General features: G+C 40.1%; 1 protein-coding gene across 3 annotated transcripts in view; it reads left to right on the top strand.

The window, feature by feature from the left end:
• Nucleotides 1–1829: 1829 nt before the first annotated feature.
• The window catches only part of BCAS1 (breast carcinoma amplified sequence 1), a 45799-nt gene continuing 34476 nt past the window's right edge, over nucleotides 1830–13152 (top strand). For all 3 annotated transcript variants that reach the window (XM_032198491.1, XM_032198489.1, XM_032198488.1), the window contains exons 1-4: nucleotides 1830–1866; nucleotides 4473–4546; nucleotides 4661–4742; nucleotides 11863–12443. In XM_032198491.1, the coding sequence (XP_032054382.1) occupies nucleotides 1833–1866; nucleotides 4473–4546; nucleotides 4661–4742; nucleotides 11863–12443 (771 nt within the window). In that variant the 5' untranslated portion in view covers nucleotides 1830–1832. The remainder of the gene's footprint in view (nucleotides 1867–4472; nucleotides 4547–4660; nucleotides 4743–11862; nucleotides 12444–13152) is intronic.

Below are 13152 nucleotides of genomic sequence, written 5' to 3'. Positions count from 1 at the left end.
GGAGCTGAGGATCCAGTCCTTGCCCTGGGACTGCTTTTTGCGTGAACTGATGCCTCTAGGTTCTTCTGCTGCCTCTGGAACATACACAAGTTTGTTTAAGTTTTTCTCCAATGCTTGCAGAGCGGACGTATCTATAATGAAATCATATACAAAGTGAACTAGGCAAAGTTGATCTTTTTCTTTTCTGACATTTAAGTATAACATATGGCAAGTTCTGGCATGAAATTAATTGAATCTGTGTGTACTTTTTATATTAATAAACGCTGCAACACAGGCAATTGTAATATTGTAGGTTGGTCAATACATTAAAAAGGTCAAGCTTATCTGGCTTTAGGCAGAGTACACAGTAGATCATGGATTTTGTTGTAATTTTCTCTCTTAGTTTTCAAAAGTTTTACCACATTACAAAGACCAAAATAATGCTTCCGAGAGCGAGAGAAAGAGACAAATTTTGCCAAGTCTTGAGCCCATGATCGGGGCACACTACAGTTCATGTAACACAAAAATAATGATAAAAACACTATTTCTCTTTTGGATTCCTTTCTGCATTACAATTGAAGCAGTGAAGCATAATTTGGGACAGGAACTGTTTCTGAGCTGTGTCTGACTGGGAGGCTGGTAGCAAATGTTCCTTTTTAAACCAGTCAGGCTGCATTCCAGTGGGTCTGGTTGAGCCCCCCACGAGGATAAAATCCTTGAAACCTAATCAGAAAATCTATATCTAGAAAGGAAGCCCAAGGATAAGAATGTGCTTACTCCAGTTCCTCGTCATTTCTAAGGGTTTCTTTTCATTTTGGAAAAAAAAATATATATACATGTTCTTGCATCAGGATCCTCTCTTTTCCCCTCTCAGTCCTTGAGAATTGCCTTGTCCTGTGTGAATAACATAGACATCATGCCAGCAACACCTCCCAGGTTTGGTGAGGGTTTGCTCTGTTCTCACAGCTTACTACAGAGACCAGCTTTGTGCTTATCCCATGCAGGACAGGGCTGCCTGGTGGTTGCACCACTCATAGATAAACCCTGATTAATATCTGAGACATACCAAGAACACCCAACAGACAGACCAAGTCAGCACCCAAGTGACAGTGTAGGACTCTGTACTGGGTTTGGCTGGGATCGAGTTAATTTACCAGGATAGATTCACAGCTGGACACAGGTTTCCAGCAGTTGACAATATCTAGTTCTACCCACTAGAAACAGGTACATGGCCAGATCTTCAATGCTCCTGAAGACCAATGCTGTGTATGTAATTTTTGTTGGCACTGGGAGCCCTTTATTTTTTCCTAAATCCTTGTGGCTCCACATTTAATATTTCTAGCTTCAAACAGACCTGAGAAGATGTTTCAAATAAGAGAAAAAATGATTTATTTGTATAAACTAGAGGCATAAGCACTTTGGGAAAAATGTAACCATTTAATTTTTTCGAGCAGAGCTCTTGTTTTTTGCAAATCTGGAGCCACGTATGCATGCAGTCAGAAGCAGTAGTCTCTGCAGCAGCAATTCCTAGATGCTATGGCAGAAATGAATAGCTATGACATTGCTTGCTTGGCATCTTGAATCTCTGCCAGTTTGATACCATTTTATATTTGTTATCATTTCTGCCAATACTCAGTTTTGTCTATAGGTGGCAGTGACCTTTCATTTTTTCTTTAATATAAGGCAGAAGCATGCATGCATATATATTTTCCTAATTTTACTGGAGGATCTGGGCTAGGACAGTGAGTTCTGTACACATAGAAATGGCCACAGACTTATCACCTTTTTTTCTGTATCCACTTTTTGCCTCAGAGCATGATAAAAAGGCAACTACTTACACCATACAAAAACCAATGCAATGTAATAATCAACTACTGCTGCAAGAAGGTAAGTCTGAAGATTTATAATATACATTCTTGATGGAGCACTGCATTCAGTGCTCTGGAGACATATTCTGAGGTGGTTATGTAGGAAGTTAGTCCTGCTCTTTTATCAAAAATAGCCTCCAAGACTTTTCCAGCTTCTGGTAAAGTGAAAATCTTTTAAAATTCCATGTAGCCTTTGTGCATGTTTTATTTCAGTCTGAATTATAAACTTGAGTGTAGAAAATGGGCATTTTTTTCTAGGACAAAATATGCCAGAAATCAGAGCCTATGATCTCTGCTCTGTATCAGTTAAAGATAACTTACTTGACGTGAGTAGAGCTGGACAGGAAACAGGAGTAACTCTGAATCAAGCTACAAATCATTGTAGAAATAAATAAGAAAAAATAGGAATTTGCTTCTCAACTTCCCTCAGATATATGCTTATTTCACAGCACATGTGAAAAAGGAAGCACGTAACCTGCAAATATTCCACCCTTTGCTTAAGTTGTCTCCTGGCATAAACCAGGAGGCCTTGTGAATGGAAAACAAAAGTAAATCCTCCAGATTCAACTGGATACTAAATTTATCACTGAGACTAAGCAGCAGGATTTGAATCTTGTTTTCTTCCGTTCCGATAGGATAATACTTAATGTTGCTAGGAGACAGAACTACATAGCAAGGACAAGAGGCCATTGTACATCCACAGGGAGATGTTGGCTGTTTTCCACAATAAATCAGAAGTTCTGATTTATAGTGGAAATATCAGCTGAGAAGATAAAATCCCTGTAAAACAACTCAGCAGTCTGAAATCAAGGCTCGGTGCTACAGCCACTATTTCTGCAGCGTTTCTCAGCACCACATGTCCTCCATTCATGTTTCAGCATCAGCGGGGCTGTTTAGTGTCCAGCTCAGCACTGGGCACTCAGAGAACAAAAACCATGCCTGGAAGAGAGGCCCAGCTTCGATTTCATGTCAGCTAGGATGCAGCATAAAATAGAAACCAGATCTGAACTACCCCTGTCAAGCAAAAGTTTGTAGATTGAGGTTACCAAAAAAAGCACAACCAGCTGGAACTCTAAGCAGTAACTGGAAGCCGAAATGAGAGGTTCCCCCTGCTTCCGAGATTCAAATTCTAATGAAGGTGATTTAGCAAAACTGCTCTTTTCCTCCTTTTCTCTAATAGTCAAAGGCTGTTACTGTTTAGTCAAAGCACCAAGGAAGAAGTTGCTCTTCCACACCTCTGCGGCTACGCTGGTCCATACAGGCACACAGCACAGCAGCAAGGAGCAGAGGAGCACCTGGCACCCATGGTGCCCATGCAGGAAATCCAGCGGGATGAGCACTGAGGTTGGAGTGGGGCTGCAGCCCTCAGCCTTCCTCTCTCTGGAGACCTTCCTATTTCAAGGCATGGCTCAGAAGCATCTCCCCTTATTGTTTGCTTGTGCAGCTTTAATGCTCCATATGTATGTATATCCTGAGCCAAAGTCAACAGGAGCCTTCCTCCACCCTCAGCCTTCAGCCATGTTGCAGGGAGTGTGTTTGGTCCCAAGGAATTCACAGTCCACAGGGCACATAAATATACATAAGGGGGAAAAGACAACACAGTTGAATGTATACTTCTACATAGGAAAGATTGAATTGAAAAAATTCTAAAATTGAATCAAATATACTGCTCCTTAAACACACTTTAGGGAAATAAGAACAGTTTAAATAAACATTGAATTATCTAATGACTTAATGTTAATTAACTAGATAGAATTATGCTTTTATTGCAGTCAGAGATCTGACTCCAGTAGGTGCGAACATGAGAAAGCTGTTCCAAACTGCCCAGTTTGGGTAGCAGTAATGCTGCTGTTGTGACAACACAAGATGCAGCTTACTTGAAAAATGCATCCAAGACCACAGATGAAGTCAGTGGTGGCTGGTTTGCATTGCTTCTGTCTTGCTGCAGCTCCAGCTAGCTGAGAAAACATCTGTGTATCTGTGAGCTGCAACCGACCCGTGGATCTGCCTAGAGCTGCCCCATACTTTCACAGCCATATTCAACGGGATAGTTTCTCTGTAGGATTTGCTATACAGAATGACTTACCACACAGGGCCAGATTTTCAGAACTAACACGTGAACGTGTGTGATTTCTTTGCATGCTGCCTCTTTTCTGTTCATCTTTTTCTCACATTTAAAAAAAAAAAAAAAAAAAAAAAAAAAAAAAAAAAAAAGGCAAAACCCTACAAAGCTGCTATAATTCATTCATATTATTTGGTCTTTGTCATTTTATTCTGCTACTAACTCCACACATCTTTCCTATCTACTGAGTCCTAACAAAATGATGCTGGAGCAATGGTATCTAGTTTTCTTCAAGAAAGAAGAATTCATTAATCTGTGCCATTTGCAGAGAGCAGCTGTGACCCCTGTGTGTAATCTGCTTTGAATGCTTCTGGTGGGTGCAGACTGGTGGGTGCAGACTGATGACAAGGACAGGTGCTTTGGGGCAAGCAGGTGGGGCTTACAAGGAATTTAACAGGCTATCAAAGTCTGTTGCCATTGGCTGTCTCTTAATTTTAGTTAGGTAGTAAATCTATTAATGGGAAAGAAGGTACATTTTCTTTTTTTTTTTCCCCATCTCACAGGAGCTATGGGTAATACAGTGAGTGTCCCAGAGGAAGTTAAAGAAGACAGTGCATGCCCAGTGATAAGTTATCAGGTAATCAAGAGCTGGCCCTTTTCATCTTCTTTGACTACAACTTATTGAGAAGTCAATACTTTTCAAATGTCCTGGTATGTCTAATTCTAAGAACTATTTTATCTGGTATTTCAGGCTCTACCTGAATCTCCTACCAGTGTCAAAAATGGATCTGCTGTATTTGTTCAGGCTCATCCTCCTGCAAAGAATGGTGGAGGTATGTACCGGGCAGCATTTATGTCTCTTTTGCCACCAGACAGAGAGAGAAGTTTATGCTGGAACAACAATAAATGGTGATATACAGTCTCATATTAAAACATGAGATTATATTTTGATTCTTACCTATGAATCAACATATGCAGCTGCTCAGAAACTTGAGAGTTAAAATATTTCAAAAAAATGAAATAGGAAATTAATTCCAAGTCCTCAGGAATCTGTTTAATTATTCTAGGAGCTTGGTTCTGCTTTTGGTCCCCCAAAGGGGTTATTAGACCACAGAATTTGGTTAGCATGAAGTATGATAGTATAGGCACATTTTGATACTGGTCCCTTTCAGGGTGTCCTGTGATAAACTGCTTCTGCTGGGGTTCTGGAGGAAATTGTGCCTCTAAGAAGTCTCTGAGGAGTCTCAGAGCACAAACTGGGGCATAATGTGTCAATGACATCAATGCAAGGATGAGCTGGCTTGTTAGCAAGGCTCTGTGTTTGTGGGGGATGCGATGGGAAGCTGTTCTGCAGGATGGAAGGAGGCAGAAGTGCACGTTTCTGAGGGAGAACAAGTTGTCTTTAAATAATTTCATGGCATCCCTAATGCTAGCAGGGCGTTACCAAGTGAGGTCATTGTGCTCAGATGCCAGACTGAAATATCTGCTAGTGTGGAAACTGATAGTCTGGAGAGGAGATTATCAAAAAACAAACAAAGAAGTTACTGAATGTGTCTAAGAATGTAGATCTATGCAGGCTAGAAAGTAAATATGTTAAACTTTAAAACATTTCCCAGCTTCTGTGGAGGAGTAACTTCCAGGGGGCAAATGTCTGCACTCTTGGTCAGGATGCTTTCCTTTGCCAAGCCCATTCTCAGTCAGAGCAGCATACACAGAAGTCTACTTTGCTCTCATTTTAGAGGTAGTACGCCTTGGAGAGAGAGGGGCATGTCTGTCTAATCTGCAGTGGTATCTTCATAAATAAAATTCATCTGTCACCTTAAATTTTCTAGAATTGAGTTATGGCACGGTAGTTTAGAGAGCTAGATAAGTGAAAGCTAAGAATGTAGTACAGCTGAAAATACTGCCAGAGGTTAGTCTTATTTACTAGAAGTTTATTCAAACTGTGTCATAAAAGACTAATGTAACCATGACCACCTCTCTACTGTTACAGGACGTGTTGGATGTTATTCACCAAGTACCTGGGTAACCGGAGCATAAGGGTGGAGTTTTCTCTTTATCTGTACATTAACAAAATCATGTTGATATGCCCTTGTGTGTAAACTGGGGGTGTTAGTCTGGAAGAATGGTATCTAGAATGGCTTGGTTCTTGCACAGTGCTTTTTTATACTTTGTAAAGAACAAAAGGAGAGAGATATCAGGTACTTTTGCAGGGGTGTGGGTACATCACTGCTGAGTTAGTACATCCCATTTCAGACCTATTTCATGGTGTACATAACAGGACACCAACCAGACTTTCAAGTGATGGTAAAGCTGAACCTTGGGCTCCCCAGGGAGAGGTGCCTGTCAGCAGCTGAGACTGCTTTAAATGTTCACATCCTTTTTTGAAAATCTGGTGTGAAGTATATGGCCTGACCACTAAAAATTGGGCTGAAAAATTGGGCTGCAAACAATCTTAAGAAGTTGTCTCCACGTATTCATGGGCAATTGCTCTCAGCCACAGATGTGTCTCTCTCTCTTCTTGTCTTTCAGCACCTCATTAATTTCTCCTACTACCTCTTGTTGGCTTTGGAGCCTTCTTGACCAGTGTTCAGCAGTGCTCATTTGTAGCAGCGTTGCTACATTTTACAACACTGAAGATCCAGCCAAGTTAATTTTGTCAGTGTTTTCCTCGTATTGGATTTATTTCTGTTCTCAGAAAATAATGAAAGCCAACTATTCTCTCCAATCTCTGTAAGGAGAGAAAAAGTTCTATTACTTGTTGTTAAGAGAAACTTATCAGACTTGCATCTAGTTTAAAAAAAAAAAAAAAAAAAAAAGAGAAATAATCAAGATAGGTATGGGGATATGTAGATGGTACTGATTACAGTTCAGAATCTCGACTCTGTGACTAATTTCTGAATGTCATCTAGCTATAAGAAATCAGTTTAAATGGTTGTCCACTAAAAAATAATAGCCTGTAGTTGTGTTTCTGGTCGTGCAAGCTAGCAGGGTTCTGGGCAGTAAATAAAAGCCAGATGATTTACACTGTCTGAAGTCTTAGGAAGTAAATGTATGGTGATTTGTTTCTTTTAAATACATAAAAGGAAGTATGTTTTACTTAAATGGATTACCTAATTAATGTAATTATTAAACTGTTTTATGTAGCAAGTTGAAAAAATTGACTGGCCTATGATAATATTACACATATTTTAATTTTATTAATGTTTAAGCAGCAGTTAAGTCATTAACTATGTAGACAGCACTGAAATTGCACTAGTTTCTATAATTTAATCAAGGCGTTGGTGATAAAGAAGTGAATGCTTCTTGGAAATAGAAGTTATTCTTATAGAAAATGTAGTTGATATTTCTATTAAAAAAATACAGCGATCTATTTTATATCCATAAAGTAAGCATTTCTAGAGAAGACAACAGAGCTGCAAAAGGCAAGTGAAGCAAGAGGATTTCATTAATAGATGTGTTTGTGGCCTTTGTCTTATTAGCTTGCATTTTTGTGATTGCTAGTGATCTGACCATGTGCTCTGTGTTAAATAGTATAGCTGATAAATGAGTCTATGAAATCCATATCTGCTAATATAATGGGGAAAAAAGTAACGCAGAGAACTAACTTAATATGACTAGGGGAAGTAATGTTATTTGGAAGGGCCCCGTAACCATCTGCTTCACATCTGGGTGAGCAGATTGGTGACTGGTTCTCTGCTGCTTCTGCTCAAACAGGCTGACAGATGTGTGGGCTCAGGGATTCTTTCCATTGCTTGCCTTTTCTGCTTCTGATTACCAGGGCTGCGGACGTTGCACAGTGCTATCATCCACCTTCTCTTTCTGTAAAGCCATTGAAGTAGTAGTGGTGCCCTTACTGCTATTTATTGACATCTTGCTTTGTGAGCAAAAGGATAGCAAATTTTATCCTGACTTCTTAATGTTTTCTGATGGCCTTTTTGAAGAAGTAATGTGGGACAAGAAAGATTGGAAAAGAATATTAATGTATTTTTTCCTTTTAAGAAAGGAGGGAAAGTCTTAATTTGGAACTCTGATGCTTCTGAAAATTCATGTAGTCTCATCACAACACTGTTTTTTTGGCTTTGTTTTTTTTGGGGGGTGGGGTGGTGTCTCCCATGCAAACACTACATGGATTTTTTTCTGTTGTCCAAAGCATCAATAGCAGAAAACCTAGCACTTATTTTATGGCATGTCCTTCACACAGTAGTAGCCCATAGCAGGAGATATCTGTGAGGACCTTGGCAATTAAAGCTCTTCCTCATTCAGCAGCTAAAAATGAGTTGCTGCGCAGTTTTTGATTAAAAAAAATTATATGTCAAATCTAGCACAGAAAAATATCCTTAACTCTAGGGTGGTCTTACACAAGTTGGACTTTGCAGCTGAAATACCGTGTTCTTTTTTTTTTTTTTTTTTTTTTTTTTTAAATATCCTGCTGAAGTAAAGGGAAAGGAAGGATAAACCTGTAGTGTGGTTATCTGTTGATAAACACTTGACAGTGAAATGCCTGTGTAGTAGTGGTAAGAAATGTAATCTCACAGCAGTGCTGCAAATTGTGCGTTGATTTTAGTTTCAGAGCTGTTATTAATCTTATTCAGGGTGAAGTGCTTTGATCCACTTGCAGAAGTGACCTAGAATATTGGAGGCTTTGCTTCTGTTCCTAACTCTGCTTCTTGCAGAGTAATTTGGAAAAGAATGGTACTTCTGTGTTTAAAAAAAAAAAAAAAAAAGTCTGTCTTATGGCTGTCTATCTATGAATGAATGCAACAAATGGTGTGCTTTTATTATCAAGGGTCTGACAGAGAAATGGGATAGTGGAAGCCTCCTGGGTGGGTACAGAGGTTTAAAGTGCTGTAAAATAGAAACAACTGAAAGGAACAAGCAGTTGGGATTTGAGTTCAAGTGCCAGTGAACTTGCTGAGAGGTGGGTTAAGCTTCAGCCAGCTAATTGGGAGAAATCAGTTGGAAAAGGGCATCTGTGAAGGTGTTCCCAAATCTTGTGGACATCATTGTGCATTTACAAGCAATAGTAAGGACTTGGTTAAAAATGAATCCCTTTGTGGGAATGAAAAGAGGCTGAAATGGAAGTGTTGAGGGGTTGGAAAACATTGTCAAAACTGCAACATTTTCATCCAAACAACGTGATTTCAAAAACTTTCTCCTCCACAGTTTGCTGAGAATATGGCATGAGTCAAATCCTTCTGTTCAGCCCACCACATGAATGTCTCCTCTCTGGTGGTAGGATCTGCCTTGCCTGGTGTCTGAGCAGACTTTCCCTGAAACTGTTTGAACTGTTTTGACACAAAAGACATGCTGCAGAGCTCATGCCAGTGATATTTTCCAGGTCTTTCATTCCTTCTATGATAATTAGAGATAAAAGGAGCTTGATAGGTTCATGAGCTACTTTTTGTTTAGTTGGTTTCTTCATGATGAGCTTATATGTCTATTTTTATACTAAAGACAGCTTTTCTGTACTTCATTTTTAATCTATTACATAAAACAGGAGTTCAGCATTTATTACAATTATTTTCCAGTGGATGGTTTTTTTTCTACTTTAGCTGGGGAAGGGCTTGCTTCTTTACTTCCTTCCCAAGTTTCCAACTATAATTAGAAGTCAGTGCTTCAGTTCTTTTCTCATAGTACTACAGGAGGCTTAGGAAACTGACGCCTAGTGGCCGTGACAGATACGATGGTGGTAAAATAGCTAATTATTTGTACCTTTTCTTTGCATGTCATTATGTTGAAATGGGTGTTCATGGAATATTGTAGAAGAATATTAGTGGCAAACGAGTCTTGCCAGCATGAGTCATTTTCTTACATGAATAGTAACAAAGAATCCAGGGAAAGAAATTTTCTCTATTAGAGAGCACAAAGAAATGAAAATTTATTACCCTGGACAGAACAGGATGTACTGATGTGCTCTCACCCCTCTGCATGCTTGCATATGCACAAAAAAACAATAAGAAAGCAAATGTCAGACTTAAAATGTTGGAAGCAGAGAAGCTGAGAGGCAGCCCTCCTGGTGGCTGGTGAAGTGCTGGCCTCAGTTGTGAATCTTGCAGCAGCAGGCCTTGCTTTGTCAGCTGTTGCTCCTGCTGCTGGAGAGTATTTCAGTAAATTCACTTGATGTAAATGCTGGCATGTCAGTATGCAGTACATCTTCTTCTTTTTCTTTCTCTTCTTTTTTTTTTTTTTTTTTTTTTTTTTTTTGGAAGCCCCCACCTCCGGAAGGAGGGACTTCCAGTCCCTGGATGCTTGCTGATGGGAACCGGGCAGTATTTGTGGATGTGGGCTCTGCTCTTGTTCTGCACAGAGATGTGGCTAGGAGCCCTGAGCACGGCCACAGGAGGAGAGCATGAAATGGATAAGGACACATGTTGTACCGTGCCTGCTGCTGTCTGTTATGCAAAATCCTTGGTGGGGAGGATCAGAATGTTATTGTAATTCTGCTGTGAAAAGCGAACTGGTAGTTTTAGAAGCTGTGATTATTCTGTTCAGTTTTCCTTATCATGAAAAGGAATTTTAAAAATGAAACAATGCTGAAAGTGTGTACTGTGGAAGACAAGCATTTTAGTCAAGTTTTATTGGCAACTAGGGTTTCATTTCTGTTACAGTAAAATCCAAAGGGCATAATATTGACTAAAGACAATTATAATTATTTAAAATGATTTCTATTTTACACTGAAACCAGCAATTTTTAAATTAATATTTAGCAAGTCAGTTTGAGACTGACAGTTTAGCACAGCTATAATTAAGTAGACCTAAATTTATGCTTGAAATCTGTGCTGGTTAATAACAGGGAAAATAGATACATATTCCAGTCAAAGCAGAGAATAGAAGCTCAAAATGTAAGATTTACCTCTGTACAAGATTCTTCTTGTTTTCAGGGGTTTCACACCACATGAGCAGTCTGATTTGGCCTCCCATACACAAAGCAGATATAAGAGATTTTTTTCTCATTTTTGTCTTCCTTTTGTCTTCTATAAAGCAAGAACCTACTGTTTCCATATGCACATACAGGATTAGGGATTTTCACCTCAGCTGTCTTACCAAACTGCAATTGTAATAAAAATCATAAAATATACTTCTAAGATGAAAGACTTTTTAAATCTAAAGTGTAATGGCTGTGAGTACACAAGCAGGAATTACTTGAGATTTTTTTTTTGTTTATTTGGGAAAGAAATGTGATAGATCCATATTGCTTTTGGGTGAAAAAAGTCAAAAACAAAAGGATAAAAGGCCTTGTTCAGATATGATTTGTAACTATTCGAATCAGGCTTAAACTAACCTACAGAAAATAGAGGAAAAAAGTAGAAACTCTACTATAGAGAGTAGGCAGCAAGGCAACAGCATTGGAAAAATGAATGAAATACGTTGTGACTGCACAGGCCTTGGGGAATTTGGCAAGCCAGGAAACAAAATCAGTCCTCTCTGTCTCCAGTCTTTATTTATGTCTAGTTTTGACAAAGGAAAGTGTAATATTAATGTAAAACTGTCTTAAGTTTTATTGATGCTTTCACATATAATGTATTTAATTGGAAGGTAACATATTCTCAGATGAAATGAAATCACCCAGTCCACTCGATTAAAATGCTAAAGGCATCAGGGCTGTTTTTTTTTTTCTTTTAGCACGTCTGCCAGGTTGAGCGCTCCAAAACCTCAGCCACGACCTGACACAGCTGAGCAGGGGCTGTGTAGAACATAATTTGCGCCAACATCAGTAAGGAATGACAGAGGAAGGAAAATCAGATGGGCAGGTCCAATTGATGAGCTACAGCTCGTGTTTAGTGCAGGAAAACAACGGGGTCCTGAAACAAGCCATGCTGTGTGTGGTCCTCCCTGGGGCTTCACGTTCCGAACTACTTAGTTTATTAAGTAGCGAAGTGACCGCAATTAATTGTACAACCTGTATAACTTTGCTGTGTGGGATAATTGCTGTTTTATGCTTGTTTGCAGTTGATGCGAAGGCAAGTGTTGCGCGGGATAATGCGGCCGCTTCTTCCCCAAAGACAAAGGAGCAGAGCGCCGGCGCTGCAGGCGGGGAGGTTGCTGGGAGCACTGCCAGCAGGGCCCTGCCATCTGCTAAACCCCTCTCTGTCTTCGCGTTTTCATGGTCTGTACCAGGGCGTACTGAAGATCCAGCATCAGACTCATCAGTTGGATCGGCGAAGCTTGATGTCAGCTCGGAGGCGCCCAACGTGAACAAAGCGCCAAGTGACAGCACGGCCTTGCCCACGGCAGCTGCGCCACAGCCTGGCACCCATAAAATCCTGGCCCAGGCCCAGTCAGCATCAGTGCCTCACCACAGCAGCCTAGCAGCACCTGGGATACCTGACGGAGAATCTACAGCCACACCGAAGCCAAAACAAGTAAACTTTTTTGACAAGATCTTCAAACTGGAGAAGGGGAAGGAAAGGAGCCAAGAGCAGACTCCCACCCAGAAGGAAACAAGGGCTTTAGACGCTCCCGACGGGTGCAGTGAAGTGCAAGAAGCTGCCAGATCACAGAGAACTTCAAATGGCATCCCACCGGGGAAGGCAAGTGCTGGGTTAGGAATTTCCATGTCACAATGACACCTCCTAGGAATAATGATTATAGCCCAGGACAAACTGATGTCATGGTGGCTCAGTGAGTGAGTTGGTTTTGCTCTTAAAATTATTGTAGGTAACCCCTGGAGGGGTGGCTGGGAGAAGAACCAATGGCAGAGCAATAATAACTCTGATGCCTGCTCCATGGCTCAGTGTTGGCACCTGGCTGAGGGTTTCAGTTCCTTTGCATTGCTGTGAAAGGCGTAGGCAAGGTAGCTGTGTTCGTGCTCCAATAGTCTTAATAGTGAACATCAGCCAGCTACAGATGAAGGCAGAATTACCTGAAAGCAAAATTGTTTCTTGTACTTGATGATTTTGGAATTTGATACTGAATGGTTTGAATAAATTAGTATAAGATGGTCACTTTTCTTGAACAATAGCTTATTGTTGCATCCTGCACATACCAGCAAAAGGAATAATATACAGTAACAATTTCTGTGCTCTTTGTGACTTTTAGTCAAACAAATACAGTCTTTAGAAATGATTTTTACAGGAGAATGCAATATAGAATAACCTATCTGAGAGAGCTTGCTAGTCAAAGAAAGGATCTGAAAATAGGCAGGAATTCAGTGCGGTTTGTTAAGCATCATGGATGGAAATTTGTTGCTGCTTTTAGCAGCAGCCACTTTGTAGCCCTAACACTTGCATTTTGTCTAAA

The sequence above is a fragment of the Aythya fuligula genome, chromosome 16 (genome assembly GCF_009819795.1).
Source record: "Aythya fuligula isolate bAytFul2 chromosome 16, bAytFul2.pri, whole genome shotgun sequence".
Taxonomy (NCBI): Eukaryota; Metazoa; Chordata; class Aves; order Anseriformes; family Anatidae; genus Aythya; species Aythya fuligula.
Note: the sequence above shows the minus strand (reverse complement) of the source record. Positions and strands in the feature narration are given on the sequence as shown.